General features: G+C 49.9%; 1 protein-coding gene across 1 annotated transcript in view; it reads right to left on the bottom strand.

Moving 5' to 3' along the window:
- Positions 1-22,209, bottom strand: part of MYOM2 (myomesin 2) — an 80,680-nt gene that overhangs the window by 5,009 nt on the left and 53,462 nt on the right. Inside the window, exons 25-31 of the mRNA XM_028099839.2 lie at positions 18,591-18,735; positions 18,416-18,475; positions 17,412-17,479; positions 13,620-13,733; positions 13,337-13,424; positions 12,762-12,800; positions 6,934-7,039 (exon numbers count right to left, since the gene is read on the bottom strand). Of these exons, the coding sequence (XP_027955640.2) occupies positions 6,934-7,039; positions 12,762-12,800; positions 13,337-13,424; positions 13,620-13,733; positions 17,412-17,479; positions 18,416-18,475; positions 18,591-18,735 (620 nt within the window). The remainder of the gene's footprint in view (positions 1-6,933; positions 7,040-12,761; positions 12,801-13,336; positions 13,425-13,619; positions 13,734-17,411; positions 17,480-18,415; positions 18,476-18,590; positions 18,736-22,209) is intronic.

Below are 22,209 nucleotides of genomic sequence, written 5' to 3'. Positions count from 1 at the left end.
GACACCTGCTACAATATGGATGGACTTGGGTGACATCACATTCTACTGAGTGAGAGAAGTCACTCACAAAAACACAAGGACTAACGATTCTACAGGGAGGCTCCTGGAGTAGTCAAGTTCATGGAGACGGAGGTGGGATGGTGCCGGCCAGGGGCTGGGAAGAGGGGGTGGGGAGTTAGTGCATCCCGGGGAGGCCAGCGCTCAGACTACTCATTCCCATGCACAAATAGGAAATTCAGCTGTACATAGTGATTCTCAGTTCTGCAGAGAGAAACACTCTTTCAAAGAAAATATCCCATGCTGTGGGTTGGGCAATCAGTCCCAAGCCTGAAACGCTAGGGACAGTGAGGAGCCCACGTGTGCAAACAGCCCAACATAAACGGACAGCAACGCGGAACACGAACATCGCAGCGGGATGAAGAAGGGCCGTCTTCACGCCTTGTACGCACTGACAATGGGCATTTGGATGGGCCAACTGGCAAATCATCCATCGTAGGCCAGTGGGGAACTAAGCCCGCCTTAACAGCTTATGGACTAATGCACCGCATCCAAGTAAACAGCAGCTAATGTGTATGGAGAGCCTCTTCCAAACAGAGTAAGGAGACACCTTCTTTCCAACACAAATGGCCCCGGCCGTCTGTCACGCCCCACTCCGTCTGCTACAGCTGTTCCTGAGGATCAGCCTTAAACCCTGCCAGATGCACACATGACCACATAGCCCCAACATGGCTGTCTGTGCTCACTAAGCACACAGAGTCTCCCCGGCACAGCGGGGATTTTAGTGTGAGCCACGCCATGAATGGGATGCCCTCCACCCATCCCAGCACACTAGGTCCCGTGCTGGGAGCAGCAACGTCCCCCTCCCTGCAATGACAAGATACTGCTTTGGGATTTGCAGCTCACTCCCTGTTCTGCTGGGAAGGGGTGACCTGGACCATGCTGGGGATTTGCATTCAGCCTCGAAGGCTGTGCAGCTCACAGCTGGGGGAGAAGGATTGGCTGAGTCTGCTCTGTGCACGAGCAGGCTGCTCAGAGTTTCCCGAAGAGGCAGCTCCACGTATGGCAGGCCCAGGGGGTTCCCCTGTGCCATGTGCTCTGTGGGCCTTAGGGCTGGAGAGCTGCTCTTCTTTATTTCCATGAATTCAAACACATCGTCCTCAAAGAGGAAATCTGCTGTGCTCTGGACACACAGATAAAGATGGTGAGGCGTCTGCTTCCCATGAGTGCGTGCGAGAGACAGACAGACAGGAACAGAGAGTTCAGAGAGGCTTCAGTGGGGCACGGCTGGAAGCCCATGAGCTTCAGGGCCGTGAAGGAAAACCATCGGAGTTTGCATGTTATCAGCCACATCAGACCCAGCTTTCCTCGACACCCGAAACTCGTGCGGCCCCAGGGTTGCCGGAAAAATGCTCTGGGAAACAGTGACCATTTCAGCCTCTGAGGAGCTTAGGTTCTGTTGAAATACGTCCCGTTCTGATGGGGATCTGTCCACAAAATCAGCAGGCTGCTTGGAGAAGACAACAACATGGCTTTCTTCCGTCTCAGCCTTCTGTGCTCAGGGCAGAAGCAACCATACATCCAAGCAAGACTCGCAGGGCAGCTCTAGGTACAGACGTCCTCCTGCCTTCGATGTGTTGACCACCACCTGTCCAGCAGCAGAGACAGACGGACACACTGCCAACCACCGCAGCTCCCACTCCACAGCGATTGAGCTGTTTGCCATTCGGGTCTGACTTAAAGAAAGCAACCCTCCATCGCCTTGACAGTGTCTTTTGGTGAAGACCATCCACGTCCATGTGACGTCGCTCAGTGGTGAGGAAGGGTAAAAGCCACTGCACGGGGAGGAGGTCACGAAGTTCCCAGTCACACAACAGCCTGTGTGCTGCTCCCCTGGGGCCCCACAAGTTCCTGGCCACAGCTACATATTCCTTGGCTCCAGCTCTGACTGCAGAGATGCACGCTCCCTGAGCCAGGGATGCCACGGCTCAGCAGCCATGATCCCGCTCCCTCCCAGAGCCCCAGCTCCAGAAAGAACCCATTGCTTTAGGACAGGGACATGCCTTCACCCCTAATCCAGGCTGAGCTGCAGGACTGAGCTCTGAGTCAGCTTCTCCCAGAGCCCCACATTTTCTTGGGCCACATGCTAGTTCTGTTCCCCGGATACCAGTGAAACCCCTGGCAGGACATGGCCACACACTGTTCCTCCTGCCCCTTCCCTAGCTCAGCTCTCCCACCTGGGACAAATTCCAGCCTCCAGCCCCCTCCCCAGAGTCAACATAGCCTCCCAGGCCCACGCCCTCTCTGGCTGTTTCCCATTGAATTCGACAATGTTCAAGAAGACATTTCTGCAAAGAAGACATCCAAAGGGCCAACAGACACATGAAAAAAGTGCTCAGCATTGCTCAGCATCAGAGAAATACAAATCAAAACCTCAATGAGATATCACCTCACACCAGTCAGAATGGCTAAAATTAACAAGTCAGGAAATGACAGATGTTGGTGAGGATGCAGAGAAAGGGGAACCCTCCTACCCTGTTGGTGGGAATGCAAGCTGGTGCAGCCACTCTGGAAAACAGTGTGGAAGTTCTTCAAAAAGTTGAAAATAGAGCTACCATTTGACCCAGCAATTGCACTACTGGGTATTTACACCAAAGATACAAATGTAGGTATCCGAAGGGGTGCATGCACCCCAAGGTTTATAGCAGCAATGTCCACAATAGCCAAACTGTGAAAAGAGCCAAGATGCCCATCAACAGATGAATGAATAAAGAAGCGGTGGTATATATACACAATGGAATATTATGCAGCCATCAAAAGGAATGAGATCTTGCCCTTTGCAGTAACGTGGATGGAACTCGAGGGTGTTATGCAGGTGAAATAAGTGAATCAGAGAATGATGTGCAAAAGAGATATGCAAAGTCTCAATGTATTGCCCCCAGATACTTACTAATTACAAAGGGAAAGCTAGTGACATTGCAGGGGACAGACCTGGGAAGCCACCTGTCAACCAGGTGAGAGCTGTCAGCATCGCTTCCACAGGACTCTGACCACAAAGGAGCACCTCCAATCTCATCATGGGAAAGCACAAGATAAACCCAAGTGGACGGCCACTCTGTAAAGCACCAGACCAGAACGCTCAGGGGGCACCCAGGTCATGAAAGACAAGGAAGGACAGACTGAGGAGCTGCCCCAGATTCAAGGACACTGAGGAGCCAGGACGGTTAATGCACAGTAGCATCCTGGAAAACGGGCACAACATGCATTAGGTCTGCAGCTCAGTGCGGAGGGCCATGTCGGGCCAGGTCACCATTCACCTCCCGGTTTTTCTCCTGGAGAAGCTAGGCGAAAGCCACACAGGAACTCTCTGTACTGCTTTTGCAACTTTCCTATAAGCCTAAAGTATTTTGTATCTTACAATGAAAGATTTTAAATGATGATATGTTAAAACAAGTAGTTGGAAGGGACACGGGTGCAAAAGTCTAAAAACTAAGTCAAAGATGGTCCAGCCAAGGCTGCTTTTCCAAGAGACCTGAGGTGTGAACACGGACGTGCTGTCCCAGTAGGAAAGTAACAGTTTGCTCCTATCACACTGGTCAGATGTTCACGTCACCTCCATCCGGATTCTGCCTCCCCGTTAGAAGACAAACACAGATATCAGAGATAATCCCCCAAAGTCAGGAGGTATTTGCATCTGGCTGGAGGAGGCGGTCCTGAGGAACGCCAGCCGCCTGCAAGAGTCCCACAAAACAACACAGCCTGCGAGGTGCTTAAACTATCCAGCAAGTTTTACTACTGCCCCCGTGATAGCCAAAATCACAAACGCTGGCCGCCCCACGCTTCCAGACAGGTGTGTGAGCGGACAGGCCGGGAAGCATCCCCTTGGGCATCTGTTTCAGGCGGGGGGCCCCGGTGAGGACACTACACAGTAGCTAGAGAGCCCCTCCCCGGGAACCAAGGTGCCATCCCAACACCCCGCTCAGCTCTTCCCACCTCGTGACATGCCGAGTGACTTCAGACGTGCTGGTTCACTAGATTTCGAGGGCACCTCCGTGGGAGAAATTTCCCCCCAGCTGAATTAGAACACATGTTGTGAGACTCGAGGCAGCTGGGGTTTTTTGCTTGAGATTTCCTCAGTGGCGGGGACGCGGCTAAGCCTCCAGGGGTCAGCACCTGAGCAATCTGTGCTCTGGATGACGTATGAATTTCACCTCTGAGCAGGAGGACACAACGCTTTTTTGGAAGAACGGTTTTGCTGAGTGTCACTCTCATTCTGAAGAGGCTTGCAGCCTTTTCCTTGGAGCGGCACTTTCACCTGCTTGGATGGATTCCTCAGCATTTTTACCCAAAGAACAACTGTCCCTGCTTATGCTCGCACTTCTCCAAATCCTCATCACTCTCTGTCAATCCCGTGCCGCCTACTGACTCAAACTATTCAGGTGTCCACCATCAAGTCTGCACCAGTGACGTCCCCGGGCCGCCCTGTGTCTGTCATGAGTCTCCGAGGCAGATTTTATTTCATATTCTCCTCTATTTTTCTGTTTCCACAAGAACTTATTTAATAGTCGAATACTGAAATACACCAAACATTATATCTGCAACTGTATCTGCAAGATACAGTTTAATATTGTTCAACAGTCTAGTAGGATAGAAGTCCAAGTTATATTTTAGTCCTAAAAGTGCTCAAGAAAGACTTGGTTGGTTGTGGAGCATGTTCTGTTTGGAGAAGAAAAAAAAACGTACAAACAAGGCCACTTTCAGGTCCATGGAGGTCTCCGATGCTGCCACCTTCTCTGCCGGGCTCTCGCGAACTTTCCATCTGATGCCACGTTATCCACAAGTCACACACCTGCTCTGAGCCCTGACTTCTCCCGTCTGTCTGTCTGCCTGTCCGTCATCAAGCCCCCACAAGCCTGACACCCCTGAGCAGGGTACTGGTTAGAGTCAGACTAACTACTGTTTAGATCCCTGCCCTTCCACTCACTAGTTGTGGGACTTTGAACTAACCGATCATGTTCCTCTGCCTAAACCTCAGTTTCTACATCGATGTAAGTGGATGTTAGTGCCTAACTCAGGGCTTCTGTGAAATCATGTGTGAAAAGCATTTAATGCAAAGTGGCTGTTACTGTGACATAGATCTCATGTTAGTGCCAGTACTGATCTGTCCACCTCCTCGTGTGCATGTGTGCATGCGGGTGTGTGTGGCGCACGTCCACGCAGGTGTGCATTCGTGTAGGGGTGTGTGTTCACATGCGCGTGTGTGTCCACGTGGGTTTGAGTGTGCATCCACGCGGGTGTGAACAGTGTGTGTTCACTCCGGTGCGTGCGGTGCAGGTTCACGCAGGTGTGCGTTCATGTAGGTGTGTGTGTTCACATGCGTGTGCATGTCCACACGGGTTTGAGTGTGCATCCACACGGGTGTGAAGTGTGTGTTCACACAGATGTGCGCAGTGCATGTTCACGCAGGTGTGCCTTCACGTGGGTGTGTGCCTTCACGTGGGTGTGTGGGGTACACGTTCATGCAGGTGTGAGTGTGCTCACGTGGGTGTGTGTGATGTGCATTCACACAGGCGTGCATGTGCGTTCACACTGGTGTGTGTCCATGCATGTGTGTGCAGTGCACGTCTGATCTCTGCACCCCAGCACCTGGTGCAGAGCCTGCCACTCGCAGGGAGAAGAGTGGAGGAAGGAGCATCCTCTCCCAGGGATGGGCAGGTTTACAAGGGAATAGAGGACACACCTCACAAGTGCACAGGACCTACTGCAGGAGAGCATGCCGTACGGAACAAAATAGCAAAGGAAAGGAAGTCATGAATTCTCCTTTCCAGGAAGGCTTGATTCAGCTAGAGACACAGATTTACCCATTTGTCTAAGAAAATATATCCTTACAAAAAATTATATCACAAAAATACACCAGAGTTTCCATCTTTAAGGCTTCTGTTATCAGGGCCCTTTACAACAAGACTCTGCCTCTAATGCACAGACCCTTCCCACAGGATCTGCAATGACCCCTCCTCATACTGGATTCCACACTGTTAAAAACACAGAGCCAGAGAGATGCCCCACACAGATGCACTGAGACTCCAAAACATCTGATTTTGGGTTTCTAAGTAAAACATTGGAAACAAAAGCATAGCCCATCAGGATTTAAATGGGAAAAACCCCAAGAATATTTATCCTTTTAGCACTTCACACTTTACTCACAAATAGATGCACCTGGACAAATAATGCTTTTAAAAGTGAAATAGCCATAACCACAGAATTTGCCTTCTGAAGTGTTAGAGAAATATAATATCCAAAAGCATGATGTGGACACTATGGTCTATGATTCACTGAGGAGCTTAAGATGTTGGTATCCTCACATCACTGGAAATATGGGCTAAGAATGTTGCCTGTGTCCTTGGGTCCGAGTAGAGATGAAGCTCCCTCTTCTGCGGCTCTAGGGGGTCCTGGACCGCGGTCCTGTTTGCTCAGAGCCCTGCAGCTCTGAGCAGCTGCTTTAGGGATACCCTTGGTGAGACACAGAAAACCTGCTGTTTATTCAGGGCCTTGTCTTTCCCTTTCTTCTTTTAACTCTGGCCTTATTTTGGCCCTTTTCTGCTTGATCAAGCTAGTGAGACTCTGACAGACTGGAAATTGGGAGTGTGGCCTCTACATATTATTTTTCCTTTAGCTGCCTGCTACACTGCTGATAAAATGGGTGTCACCCCATTTGGTAAAGCCTAGACGTTGCAGAAATGTGTCTCTGGCACCTTCAGGCATTTCTTTCTCTCTCCTCTCCTGGAGGTCCTGCCTATTGCCATGATGTCCCCTGCCCGGGCCAAGGCTGTCGAGAAGATGGGCAGCGCCATGACACGCAGCCAGGAGCGTGGCGACCAGCTGTATGTGTTGGGCACTGCTCCATCTGCGGCCACCGTCAATCACACTTATACTTACTTGTGATACCAGTTCACTTTCATTTCCTCGGTAAAATATTTCATGAAACACTGAAGTCTTATTCCTTCTTCAGTGCAGAGTACCTTTAGTGGAGAAGCAGATGCCCCTGCAGAAAACAAAACAGACTCAGACCAAGAAAAGCAGTACGTGTGCCATCAGAACATAGAGGTGCAGCCGCAGGCGTCTCTGCTCTGTCCCACGGTAAACACAGCCTCACACGTGTATGTTCCATCCATGCATTCTTCTAACCTTCCCCACGCCATATTCGTTCACTCCATAAGCATCTGCCAATGCCACATGTATCTGAAAATCTCTTTGCTGAGTACTGTAAAGGACACGTAACTTTAGGAAAAGGCTCAACATCTGCCCCTTGGCAGCTAAGTTTAAGAAGAGGAGGAAAATTCTTGCAAACAGCACAGTAACACAGTAAACTCTGCATTAGTTGATCTGGAACTGAAGTATTGTAGGAGATCAGCAAACGGGAGATGATGAGTCAGCAGAAATGATACAGGAAGGAGTCAAGGAGATGAAAGGCTACGGTCAGTCCTCTGAGATGAGCGAAGACTGGGTAAGAAAACAGGAGAAGCCACAGGCAGCAAGAAAACCCTAGGAAATGAGAACTTATTTCACGTGTCTGGAGTAGGAACTCAGCCTGACTGGATTGGGGCGGGTGGTCCGTGGGAGGGGAGGGGTCAGAAGATGGGAAGCTACTGAGCAGCCTCTTATTTCGGCAAAAGCTCTGAGCTCGAGGCAGAGATTGTTATTAGATATGTAACTTCAGAGCTTTACATGAACTCAGGGTATTCCAGCACCTAGAAGACACTATTTATAGAATCAGCAAAATGAAAGAAAATGATGTGATTAAAACCACTGAGGAGCGTGCGATGCAGAAGGGACTTCTGAACGCACCATCTGCTATGAGGTGAGCGCCCGGAGACTTCTATTACGAATCCTCAAGATACCCACATATTCCACACGGTCCTCGTACTTCTGGGAGCTCACTCGGAGGAAGTATTCCCAAATACTGAAATCAGCCTCTCTTTGTCCAATGAGGTACATTGCATAGTTATTTAAAATAATGAACAACGGTTGCTATCCCCGTAAGGAAGACTTTAAACCACAGCACGTAATTATGAAACACCATGTAATTATGAGAAATTGTGGACACAGTATTGATATAAAAGGTGGATGATTATCATAAGATATGTGGCCAAAAAAAAAAAAAAAAGAAACAAGGTGTATTTATGACTTTACGTAAAGAAATAGAAACCAAAATAAAAATGGCCATGACTGTGGTGTTCTTTGGTTTCCATTTACTCTCACATGAGCACACGTAATGGAAGATCATCCAACAAAAACACAGTGAAAACCACTTGCCCTGACGGAGTGATTGGAAGAACCCCCGAGATGGTGTCTGTGAGCCTGCTCCTGGCAGTGTCCCCACGTCGCCTCCGTGACCTCGGCTCCTGCTGAAACTCACCCCTCCCCACAGAGACGTGAAGCAAGCGCACACCCCAACGCAAAGATGAGAGCCATGTCAGACTTTTTTGAAGGCAGAGAGCAGGGGTGAGGGCAGGGGACTGTGCGAGCAGAGAGGGCTGAATCGATGACCAGGCAGAGTGCAAGTCCCCAACCTGGGGCCCCACGGAGGGTGGGGGATGGGGAGCGGCCAACAGGAAGGTCACTGGAACACTCACACGGGGCACAGAGACACCCCATCACCTCCACCTCTCTGCATCAGGGCGCCCCTGCCCCCATACCTGAGACCTCACCCTTCAGAGAGTGTGAAGGGCAGCAGCTCAGTGGTGGGGGGCAGGAGCTCAGCTGGGGAGAGCCAATGCAGTTGGGTGCGCGTGTGTGTGCTATGCGGCAGGCTCCCCCCACCTGCTCTGCTCACCTCCTACACGGCTGGCCCTGCCAGCCCCAGCAGGAAGCACACTGCTGGACAGAAGCAGCTGCCCCACCAAGCTGATGGGCGCCTCCCCCACGTCCTCCCAACATGGCTCCCGCAGCTCCACCAGCCTCTCGCATTGCTCGAACCTTAAATAGCCAGAGTGAGCGAACTCTGTGAAGGGTCACTCACACGGACAAGATGGAAGACCAGGAAGGAAAACCTGGAGGAGGAGGGGGACCAGAGAGGACCCTGCTTCTCTTGAACCCAGGGCTACACTTGATGCTGCTACGTACAGCCGCAGACCATGACCACAGATGCCTCTCTGGGCACCACAGGACCGCCGTCAGTAAGGCGGAGGCCCACTCAGGCACCCTTGCACACCAGGCAGGACTTCTGTAAACCTGCGTTTATAGAACATCCAGCACAGCCCTGAGACCGTGTTCTGCATCTTCGCTCCGGCCATTTCAGGAGATGCTGTAAGTGCAATTATGTCCATTATCACTTACAACAAAATGAGGCTGTGTTAATTCTATGAAGTCACTGATTAGATGGCAAGGGCTCATTTGAAACCTAGACAGAATACATTGCAATATTTGAGGCTTAAAAGTGTGACCTGCTGGACTCTATCTGCTACACTGAGGTGTGAACTGTGAGGTGAGGACCACCCCCTGACACACCCAGGGTGCTGTGGGCATCGATCGACAAGCCTTCTGGGAAGTGGACAGTGTGTCTCCCCCACAGAAAGGAGACACAAGGCAGCACACGGGTGGATGACTGCAGGAGTGTGTGGGAGTCAGGGAGTGTGTGAGTCTCTGTGCATGAGTCTGTGAGTGTGAGTCTGTGTGTGCATATGAGTGTGTGAGGGTGTATCTGCCTGAGTCTGTGCATGTGTGAGTCTGTATGTGAATCAATGAGTCTCTGTGTGAGTCTGAGTGAATCTGTGAGTCTGTGTGTGCGTGTGAGTCTGTGTGTGACTCTGAATCTGTGTGTGTGATTGTGTGTCAGTGTGAGTCTGTGAGAGTCTATATGTGAGTCTAAGTGAATCTGTGTGTGAGTCTGTGTATGAGTTGAGTCTGTATGAGACTTGTGTAAGCCTGTGTGAGTCTGTGTGTGAGTCTGTGTATGAGTTGAGTCTGTATGAGACTTGTGTAAGCCTGTAAGTGTGAGTCTGTGTGGGTGTATCTGTGTGCATGTGTGAGTCTGTGTGTATGTGTGTGAGGCTGCATGCATGTCAGTGTGTGTGAACCTGTGTGTGAGTCTGTGTATGAGTTGAGCCTGTATGAGTCTGTAAGACTGTGAATTTGAGTCTGTGTGTGCATTTGAGTGTATGTGTGTGAGTCTGCATGCATGTGTGTGAGTCTGTGTGTGAGTTGTGAGTCTGCATGTGTGTGAGTGTATGAGTCTGTGTGTGTCTTGTGTGTCAGTCTGCATGCATATGAGTGTGTAAGTCTATGCATTATGAGTCTATGTGTGAGTGTGAGTGCATGGGTGTGAGTCTGGTGCATGTGAGTGTGTGTGAACCTGTGAGTCTGAGTTGAGTCTGTATGAGTCTGTGTGTAAGCCTGTGAATGTGTATATGTATATGAGTCTGCATGTGAGTGTGTGTGTGTGAGCTGTGAGTCTGCATGCATGTGAGTGTGAGTCTATGTGTGAGTGTGAGTCTGTGTATGTGTGTGAGTCTCCATGCATGTGAGTCTGCATGTGTGTGAGTCTATGTGTGAGTGTGAGTGCATGTGTATGAGTCTGTGTGTGTGTTAGTCTATGTGTGAGTGTGTGTGTGCATTGAGTGTGAGTCTGTGTGCATGTGAATGTGGGTCTGTGTGAGTGTGAATGTGAGTCTGCGTGCATGTGAGTGTGTCTGCATGTGCGGGAGTGTGGGTCTATGTTTGAGTGTGAGTGTGGGTCTATGGGTGAGTGCATGTGCATGACTATGAGTCTATGTGTGTGAGTGTAAGTCTGTGTGAGTGTGAGTGTGTGAGCGTGAGTCTGTATACATGTGTGAGTCTGCATTCATGCATGTGAGTGTGGGTCTATGTGTGAGTGTGTGAGTGCATGCGAGTGTGTGAGTGCATGCATGTGAGTGTGGGTCTATTGTGAGTGTGAGTGAGTGTGAGTCTGTGCATGTGTGAGTCTTCACGCATGTGAGTGTGGGTCTATGTGTGTGTCTGCGTGCATGTGAGTGTGAGTCTGCATGCTTGTGAGTGAGTCTGCATGCGAGTCTGCATGCATATGAGTGTGGGTCTATGTGTGAGTGTGTGTCTGCGTGCATGTGAGTGTGAGTCTGCGTGCATGTGAATGTGGGTCTATGTGTGAGTGTGAGTCTGCATGCATGGGAGTGTGGGTCTATGTGTGTGAGTGTGACTCTGCGTGCATGTGAGTGATTGTGCATGCTTGCACTACGGACACTCTCAGAGGAAGCTGGAGGAGGCAGGTGCACAGTTGCCCCAAGGATGAGGGATGCAGGTGGCCCCCGCCAGGCCCAAGAACAGAGGCTCCCACTTCCCGAGAGAGCACAGAGGGACCCCCAGCACACAGGGATGGTGGTCTGTGATGGGCGCGCAGGCGCAGTGCGAAACCACACATGTAGCTCCAAGACCAAAGCAAGACTGACACCCAGGACGCTGAGACACCTGGGGTGGCCCAGAGATGTCCCTGGGGCCTCTGCGAGGCCAGCCAGGCAGGAGGCAGGGCCCTGGGAGGGCAGGCTGGGGCCCCCAGACTCTGGCACAGGGCATGGGAGCTGTGGGAAGCCTGGCGTGCTACCAAGACGCCCGTGTTGGGCATCCGAAGGCACTCGCTGCTGCCCCTCGCTTGCGGGGACGTGTCATGTGTGGGGCCTCTTCAGCGGACAGAGGCTTCGTGTGTGTGTGGCGGGCAGCCCCGAGTCTGTTCTAGACACACGGTCCTCCCTGTGCCAGACCAGGGGAACAGCAGGAGGAGAGCCACTTTGCACACACAACGCTCACTTTTCCAGGACCACAGTCAGCGCCTCCATGGAGCGTGCCACACGGTACCATACCATGGAGCAATTCCACAGAGCGTGCCACACGGTGTGTACCACACAGCAATTCCACGGAGCACGGGAGAGCAGCCGCTCCAGACAGCCTCACTGTCCTCCACCAAGGGGCGCAGCAGCCATGAAGCAGCTCTCGGTCCCTCAACCACCATCAAGGCTAAAACTCGTTTAAAATGCGGTCATGTTTCCCTGACCGAGCCAAAGTGGAAATGAGCAAAATCTACCTTCCAGTGCTACTTTGTGGAAGCATGAAAAATAAAGAAGGTTTTCAGAAGAACGTCAGAAAGCCCCACAAGTAAGTTTGGCATTAGACATGTGTCACTGCTGGTTAGAGCCTGGACTCTGGGGGCAGAGCGCCCACAGCTGGGCCCCGCCCCCACCCCCCAACACCAGCTCTGAAGATCTAAATTAGGGCCTCTCTAGAAAGCCCACAGTAATAAAATGTTGTCATTCTTAGCACAAAGCTCGACCCAAATAGGAGCTGTTGTTACTGAATTACTAACCCCCCTCTTTGTTCTCACGATTGCTGTGGAAGGGGAAGTGGAGAGGGAGAATGTATTTGCAAAGCTAAAAAAGGGTTTCATACACATGATGCAAAGCCAGAGGTTTAAAATTCATTATTGCTGTTCAACACTGGTAATAAAGATGCTGAGAGCAATTATGTACAAAGCAATCATCTAAATGAAGGTAAGGCAAATCGGAAAAAGTGGCTAATCAGGAGGTCCAAACTGGTTTTTTTTTTAATATATATATATATAAAATACAGATTCTAAATATAGTGCGGCAAACCCCTTTGGATCACGTCAGGGCGCAGCGGGAGGCCTGCCCCAGCCACCCCTTTGCAGGCTCAGTTCTCATCTCAGAAAATGGGGATCTCGGCACCACACATACCCTGGAAATCCGTAGGCATTTACTTACCACAGACTCTGCTCATTGCCAAAACCATGTCCTCGTATACTGAAAGGAAGAAGGGAAATGTACCGTTATGATATATATTTTTATCAGAAGGCAGCATTTTCATGTTTAATTAAATTGATACAGGAAGTTGTGATGTTCATTTGAAAAATGAAACGTTAAAATAGCAACATTTATCCATAAAGGCTCCTGTGGGTCATAAATCCCTCCAACCTGTTCACTTTCTATGCAAGGAACAAGGAAATCTTACTCCACATAAATCCAACTATACATTTAACTGAATCACTTCCCCTCTGTTTCAATCATTTTAACTACATTAGTAATGGGAGAAAATTTGGCTTATGATGATGGACTAAAATGACATTCCCTATAAACGCAAAATAACACCACGCATTTTTCCAAAACACTGAAGCAGGTCTGAATGGAAGTAAAGTACAGATTTATTTTTTTTCTTCTGCGTTACTGCTAAGGAAAGAGCGTGCATCTGCAGGATATAGATGGATGTGCCTTCCTAGCACACTGCATCCTGTTGGCAAAATGAATTTCTTTGGCGGAGGACAAAGAAGGTTTTATTTTACCTTTGCCAGCTATCTCAAGGACAGAGACATCTTGACCTCTCTCATCTTTCAAGGTTGCCTTATATTCACCGAGGTCCTTCTTGGACAACTGCAAATAAAACATATCTCGCATGCATGTAAGATCAATGCCAAGACAGAAAATGTAATAAATGATAGATAATACACTCCCTTTGCAAACCATGGAAACTCAGGATTAAAAATGGGAGCTACTGCAGGATTTACAAGTTATCTGAAATACCCGCCTTAGTTTGACCTCCATCCTGCTCCATGCAACACGGCGTACCTTGGGTATGAGCAGCAGGCAGACTCCCTTCTCCAGATCCGGCAACGTTTCTGTTTCATACAGTACATCATCCTTCAGCCACTTGAAAACTGTCTCTTTCTTGGTGTTTGCAACCTACAAGGCCGAAATCTGATGGTTAGGATGTGAATAACTCCGGCTTTTAAGAAAAAATGTCTCTGGAGGGGATCCTTGGTGGCTCAGTCGTTAAGCGTCTGCCTTCGGCTCAGGTCATGATCCCAGGATCCTGGGATCGAGTCCCACATTGCGCTCCCTGCTCTGCGGGGAGCCTGCTTCTCCCTCGGCCACCTGCTCATGCTCTCTCTCGCTATCTCTCTATCAAATAAATAAATGAAATCTTAAAAAAAAAGTCTCTGGATTTTAAATCACAGCATTTAAAAAAAATACCATCAATTTTTATTATAGCCTCAGACAGAAGCTCATGGAAAAGGTGTCAGTCCTAATAATGGCAGTTACATTTCTAAATTCCAGCTTCTAAATTAATTAAGCCCTCACCATTGTGCACAGAAGGACAAATCATCATAGCCCATGAAATTAGATTGTGTGAGGAGCTTTTGATTTATATGAAATGTCAGTAATAAAAACAAGTTGTAAGCAGTGTATTTTAAATTTGTAAATAATGGGAAATATTCTTAGAGGGCTATAAAACTGTTCAGTGGCTGCTTTTTTGGCAGTATGACATTTCAGATGTATCTGTATAGAAGGGATAAAACCGTAACACCAAATAAGCCCAATGAGAATGGTAACTTTCCTTCTACTAAATTTCCTCACAATTTAGTCTGTAATATAAGCTCAGATTTGACACTAAGCTTTGCAGAATTCCAAAGATGAGGAAGCATTTTGATTCATACACCCTGATGTGTACATCCCACAGATGAGAAACAAGCCTGGTTCTTACGAATGGAACGAACTGGCCACAACAGACTATTTGAGACGGATGATTCTGCATTTATACCCCATACAGACTCAGCAGAAGTGATGTCAATGACAAAGAAAATAAAATTACAAGTATTCAGACAGCATGACTGGTTCTGGTCATGTTGTAGTCCGCACAGGTCAGAACGCCCACGCCGGCCCTGAGCCGGGTAACCAGTGACCACCCAGAGCACAGTCCCTGGACAGCAGGGATCCGGAACGCACTGCTCGCATTTGCACCCCAGGACACGGCAGCGTGTGTCCTACAAATGAGCCTACAAACACTTGCTGAGTCCGTGGACGGAGTGTCCCCCCTGGACCGGGATGCAGGAGCTCCATTCCCAAGGCAGGACCATGAGTTGGCAATCAATGGCAGATGGACTGTAGCCAGACAGACAACCTCCTTCCCCTAATACTTCAAAATCTTGGTGCCCATACTCCAGTGCCAACCCAACCCTTACGTCCTTTATCTCAATTCAGTGCTACCTCCCCTTTTACCCTGGTTTTCCCAGAAGTTTTAAATCACGGGTGCTTGAGTGCTAAAGACAACCCTTTCTGGTGAGCTCCGATCTCTGTCCTCTGAAACAGACATCCTCCACTGGCATCGTTGTCCCGTAGCTTGGAGGTCCTCATGCCCTGCAAGGAGTGGTCTTTCCTCTGTACTCTCTGTGACTTCTCCCTTCTGCTCCTTAAATACAGGCACTGAAAACGTACATAAATGCCTAGAAAAGAGGGTAACAAGACCCCCAAGACATCATCTGGCACACGCCTGACTCGGTCTCCAAGAGGGAACACCCCAGTCCCCACGTCTGCTGTACGAGAACTCTCTAGATTTTCTTCTGTGTCTGACTGAGATTTATGGTAAACTTTTCTTTTAAAAGATAGTTTTATAAATAAATAAATATAAAAGATGGTTTTCTGTGATGTTATATTATGAATGTACGTACCTTTGCATTAATTTTCTCCATATGTTTTGTTATGCAAGTACATTTAAAAAATTATCTAACGTATTACTAAGGGGAAAACTATGTACAATAATTTACAGAATCACAGGAGCTAGAGACACAATTGTACAAAGTAAGTGTGTTAAACTACAAAATGCCCAAATCTCAGTTACTATGTGTTCAGTTTCTCCAATATCTGTGTTTAAAAACTTTTGACTCACTTCGGCCAGGGACCCTGAAATATCATCACGTATTTACAGAGGGTGTGTGGCAGTAGGATGATCTCAGAACGCCCCGGGAAGGAGAATTCCCATGTGCCCCATGGCTGCGTAAGCATGCGCTTGATGCCACACGATCAGAAACAGAGAACGAACCGACGGTAAGAGAGCCCGTCTGCCGGGACTGGCGCCCGTAGCTGCTGGGGATCCAAAGAACTGATTTGGGCAGTGCTGAGGTCTAAAAACCTGAAGATACACACCCTTTCTTCATCTGACAATTATTTGAAAAGACTACTGTCTTTCTCATCCTGTTTCCCAAGTAAACAGCCTATCCTCAGTGAGCTTTCGAGGTTTTCCCTGCAAATACCTACTGTGTTTTCATTTGTTGAACAGACCCATGCAATTTCTGTATCAGTAAACGTCTTTTATTTTAAATGATTTTGTCTCTGAGGCTTCCTTTTAAAATACTGGGGTAAGAAACTCACTATGAAAAGAAAAAAAATTCTAGGTATTTTTCTGAAATGAATTTATAACAACCTCAAGCACGTTAAATATCAAAACTTTAGCTTTAGTTATTAACACGCACATAAAAAGAGATGGAAACAGGAAATCTAATTAGTACTTCATCACCACCATGAACAATGAGCCTGGACTCGTGGGAAAGATTAATGTAACCACAGCATCTCAAGGTCTACCTGACACTTACCCAGGGTGTGCGCGGCCCTCCCATGGCCCCAGACCACCCCCCACCACCCGCCTGCACACCACCTTTCCTCAAATCCCCAGTCCCACGGCTCTATGCTGCCCAGGCTTCACGTCAGCCCCCTGCACTAGCCCCAGGTCCCTCATCTGACCCTCAGCTACACTGAGGAGCCGGCGGCCCCGTGGCCCACCCCACAGTGACCCCATTGTCACGCTCATCCTCACTCTGGCCCCTGCGCACCAGCCCCTCACACTATATTCCTGATCAGTCCATTCTCGTCCCCTCAGGTGAATGCTGCTCCATCCCTTACCCCACTTTCCTTTGCCTTCACCCCTTAACATTTTGTCCCTAGCTTTATTGAGATATAATTAACATATAACATCACTTAAGTTTAAGGGATACAACATGATGATATGGTACATCCCGATACTGTGAAATGATCACCATATCAACGTTAGTATTACCTTCTTATGGGAAAAAACAATGCATTATTGATCTTCCCCCAGGTTCTCCTATAGCACTGCTCATGTAGCAGATAGATGCTCCTTAAAGTCTGTTCCCCCAAATACAGATTTTTATATTCAGTAGGAACTAAGGCTTACTTCATTACTCAATTGTTAGAACAAAACTTAAGGAGCATCTTCTTCCCAAAACATAACTTCTTATGTGAGCATAAAGTCATGTGAGCAGCATGGAAATTACCAGATGAATTTCATTGTAGTGTACTTTCCATATGTTCACTTCCTAAAAATCTTAAATATTTTAAAATGCCTCCTTGAATCTTCTTTTGCATGCCACCACACTGTATTCTTTTCATGAAGAACAGAGACTGGAGTCTACGTAGGAAACATCCACGAGACTCAAAGTCACGCAGCACGCCCAGCACGCTGTGTTTTCTCGCATCCTATGACCAACGGCAGATGCTTCCCCAAAAGGTCTCTTGCCACCCCGTGAACGAGAGCTTACTGCTCTCTCGTTGGAGCCGAGTCCTCACCTTACAAACAAGTCGAACTTCACATTCATCTGTAACATCCCAGTGCAGATACTCAGCAAAATGAGGGCCTGAGGGGAAAATTGCGGAGAGACAGTTTTTAAAAAGGGAAAGAAAAGGAAAACACAAATACACACACACACACACACGTATATATATTTGTGAATGCATTTTTGGCAGAAGAATAAGCTGTGCTGTATGAGAATACAGTGATGTTTCCACGTCCCCACCCACGTCATTCACGTGGTAAGTACTGAGCACTGCCCTGTAGGAAGATACAGAACAGACAGCCGCGGTCCCCAGGCGCCCCAGGTCACAGCCTCCAGAACACTGGCTCAGGTGAAGTATGCTAGGGGTGCCGTGGGGCGCACACACTCACGACAGGAACAGGGAGGCCTGAAGACCCCGCTCGGACTTCGGACGGCGCCCCCAGGTTGCAGAGGTGACCGTGGAAAGTCATGTCACTGTGGGATGGCCAGACCACAGAGAGATGGAAATGTGCATGTGGACAAGAGAGACTGAGGGAGCAGCTGGCTGACCCTGATGGTTTTGTGGGGCATGGCAGGAATAAAACGCGCGTCCCTGGGGGGCGCCTACAGTCGTCTGTCATCTGTCACGCGGCCCAGTCGTCCAAGTGTCTCACCCAGAGGAGAAAGGAGGGTCTGGGATCACCTCCGTCTCAGCAGCGAACAGGAGAGACGAGGTAGTTAGCAGGTCGACCACACGGCCTGGCCACCCTGACCATGTCCTTGACTCACAATAACAGGAAATACTAAACAGTAGATTCTGGGGCTTTTAAAGGTAGAAGCAAGACAAAACACAAATGAAAATAAATGTAACGTGCAAAGAACAGAAAAATACCCAAGTTTCTACAGATGAGAAATAGTCTAACCTCATGATTATTTAAAACAGCATTTACAGCCTTTCAGCATTGAACCAAATCTGCCGTAAACAAACATTCAATGCTGAGTCCGCTCGGGCTCCTGGGGGGCGAGTCCAGTACCTACCTTGCTTCCTGAGGAATTCCTTTCTTTGAAATTCAGCTTCGTCTAGGACAGCCTTGAACGCTAAAGCCAATATTCAGGGGAAAAAGAAATGAAAGATGTTTGCCTCTGTGTAGTCAAAACAATTTCCTGTGAATTTTTTTTTCATGGGCATACAAAACCACTCAGGATAGTGTACCGTCTCCAATGAGAACCAGGGAGGACTGATTCTTGGCTTTTCCATCGTGAATCTGCACAGTGTAGGTGCCTTCATTCTCAATAGTGAATCGGTCCATGACCATCTCAATAAGGCCAGTTGCTTTGTCGCATTTAATTCTGTGTTTCTGGAAGCAATGGTGGAGGTACAGAATCAATGCTACAGTGAAACTCCTTCTCCCGGTTTTATCTCTGACTTTGACAGTTGCATCAACCACTACCTCTTCACGGACTGTGACATACACAAAAACGCAAAATGAAATTAAACGCAGGAAACCTCTTGGTGAACCGCACACAAACCAAGGGACACACGCACCCACTCGGGATGCAGCCCGTGTTCTGTGCGGGAGCCGCCCCCTCCCGGAAGACTCCAGCAAGGACTGCACACACCCAAGAACAAGCATCTAGCACGAGACGATTAAGGACATGGGGAGGGAAACAGTGTGCATGTCAGCATACCCCATGCGGACCACGCAACACAGGTGGCCAGCAACAACCAACCATCAAGCACCATGCTGTCCCCAGCTCTGAGGACTCAGAACCATGGCTTCAAGGCTGTTGCGTGGACCAGGCCACTGAAGCTGGGTGTCAGGTGTACAGACTTTCCAGAAGAGTATGTGTTTCCTCGGCAAGTCTGGCACCTTGTGCTGCCCTCACTCCTGAGGCCACAGCTTGGTGCAGCCTCTCACACGGGGTTCCCCATCCCCCCCAGACTGGTCCAGGGAGGTCCTACCAGGACCTGCCCTTGGAGCCGGCTGGGTGCCCTTCCCGTAACATGCCTGCCACGAATGCCCCCCCTTCCAGGGCAGACCTCACCCCGGCCCAAGTGTCCACCCACCGCCTGCCTATCCTGCTGGACGGTGAGGCCTTCAGAGCTCAAACTGTCCCCACCCTTTCTGCCTAGCACCTGTGCGCCCGGCAGGCGGTAAAGACCAAATAAATGTGTGTGAGATTCTCACCGACCAGCTCATTTCGCCATCCGTGGCGCCCTGCCGGCCCCGGTCCGCCACCACCACACTGTAGTCCCCTCCCAACAACATCTGGTTGGGGACACGTCCCTGCACCACCCAGCCCATCCGAAGATCAGCTTTCTCTCACACCCCACTGTCCTCGTTTGTGATGAACTCACAGACACCAGAATGATTTATGGTGGCTGATGGACGACGCCTTCTCCAGCCTTGGATGAGACAATATCTGAAAACGAAGCAGGGGTTGTGGGGCCAGAAGGACCACATCCAGAGAATGAGTCACCTCAAACGCAGGGAATGGTGCATGCGAGGCCCCGGGGCTCAGGAGTCTTCTCTCTAGTGACTGCTCATGACTCCCGGGGTAACCCGCAGGACGCTCCCTGCACACGCTCCTCCTCCCTGTGAGCCCCACGGGGGGTCCGGCAGGGTCTTCCCACCTGAACCCTGATCTCAGCCCTGCAGGGGCAGAGGCCCAGGAAGCAAGACGAGCAGAACAAACACCAGCCATCTGTGGTCGGCAGCAAGGACAACAGGGTCACCCAGGGAAACTCCTCAGCCCTCAGAAAGCACACTCTGTGTAGAACGCTCTCCTTACTAAGAATTCAGAAAGAATGTGCATCTGAAGGTGGCTTTACGGAAAACCTGTAAACAGTGCGCATTCTCTGACAGACGCTCACATTCAGAGCCCGGCGTTCCAAAGGCCACTGTCTCAACAGCGTTCAGGATGTGGATACGAGCAAAAGAGCCTCTTTGCCTAGTTCATCTGAGTTCACCTCCCGAGCATTGGGCACGGTTTTTTTTTTTTTTAAGATTTTGTTTATTTATTAGAGAGAGAGAGAGAGAGCACATGAGACGGGGGAGGGTCAGAGGGAGAAGCAGACTCCCTGCTGAGCCGGGAGCCCGATGTGGGACTAGATCCCGGGACTCCAGGATCATGACCTGAGCTGAAGGCAGTCGCTTAACCAACTGAGCCACCCAGGCACCCCATGGGCACTGTTTCTAAACCCTTGTGCCCAGCCTGGAAGGGCTCCGGATGTCTCTGACAGCCCATCCCCGTCCTCCGGATGCGGGCACCTCCCTGTTTGTCCAACCGCCAGCATTCAGCACAGGTGGCAGCAGGGCCGGCCTGGCCTCCTCTCTGCCTCCCCCAGACTGACCCCGGGCACCCCTGCTCCTGAAACCCTCCTCACCACTTCAGCCCTCCCGTCGCTGTCTCTGAGCTCAGGCGGCCTTGCAGGACTGTTTGAAGTCTGCTGTGTCACCACCTTCTTGAGTTGATTGTACAGCTCCGGCAGGCACGCTCACGGCCCCCTGAGGGTCCCTACTGTTTGGCTGGTTCAGAGGGACAATCAGAAATGATGTGTAAGTAAGGGAGCAAAATGGCAGAGCAGTAGAAGACCTAGATTTCATCTGGTCTGAGGAATTCAGCTGGATAGGGATCAAACCATTCCGAACACCTACGAACTCAACAGGAGATCGAAGAGGAGAGTAGCAACAACTCTCTGAACAGAGAAGCGACCACTTACTGGAAGGTAGGACGTGCGGAGAAGTGAATCCGAGGCGATATTCGGGAGGATAGACGGCGGGGGAGGGGCCTCCGTCGGCCGCTTCTGGCAAGTGCTAGAGCCGCGGAGCACAAAATCGGACCTTTTAGAAGTCGGCTCCGCGGAGGGACGTCGTTCCAGTGGCTAAGCGGGGGGTGGAACCCTCGAAGGACAGTGTGACCCCTCGGGGTCACAGAAAGACCGGGGGAGCCTGAGTGCGGCAGAGCTCCCAGGGATCGGGGCGGGGAAGCCGGCTGCAGAGACGGAGCAGAGTCGCGGGCTCTCAGCTCGGGGTGGCCATAAACTGTGATCCGCGGCCCAGTCGGGCCACTGCTCCTCCAGCAGGGACCCAACAAGCGGCAGATCCGGGGAGACTCCCCTTCCTCCCCCGGGAGGAGCGGCGCAGGAGCGCACCGCAGGGATCTGCTGGGTTTGGAGACTCCACACGGGGTCGGGTGCCAGAGATAGAAACGCTCGGCCACAGGCCGGGTGAGCACGGAGTGCGGCCGGAGACCGGGGACACGGGAGTGACTGCTTTTCTCTGGGGGCGCACTGAGGAGCGGGGCCCCGAGTTCTCGGCTCCTCCGGGTGGAGATTGGGAGGCCACCATTTTCACTCTCGTCTTCCAACGCTGTACCGAGAGCTTGCAGGGAACAAAAGCTCCTGAGAGCAAACCCGAGCAGCTTGCTTAGGCCGGACCGACAAGGGCGGGGCAGTTCCGCCTCCAGCAAAGACATTTGGGAACCACGGCAACAGGCCCCTCCCCCAGAAGATCAGCACGAACAGCCAGCAAGCCAAGACGACGTTTACCGATCAAGGAGAACGGGAGAACTCCAGCGCTAGGGGAATACTGCACATAGAATTCACGGCTTTTTTATCATGATTCATTAGCCTTTCAAAGTTAATTTTTTTAACTGTCTTATTTCTTTTAATTTTTCTTTTTCCCTCTTTCAACCAACATCTTATTAATCCCTTTTTAAAAAAAAATTTATTTTTCATTTTTAGAGTCATATTCTATCTCTTCAGTTATCCTTATTTTTGGCATATATAAAAGTTGTTCTCTCTTTAAAATTTTGAGATACAGTTACTT

The sequence above is a fragment of the Eumetopias jubatus genome, unplaced genomic scaffold (assembly GCF_037043125.1).
Source record: "Eumetopias jubatus isolate StellerSeaLion01/CBP00866 unplaced genomic scaffold, mEumJub1_p1.0 scaffold_2, whole genome shotgun sequence".
Taxonomy (NCBI): domain Eukaryota; kingdom Metazoa; phylum Chordata; class Mammalia; order Carnivora; family Otariidae; genus Eumetopias; species Eumetopias jubatus.
The sequence above is the reverse complement of the archived record's forward strand: the minus strand, read 5'-3'. Positions and strand labels throughout refer to the sequence as shown.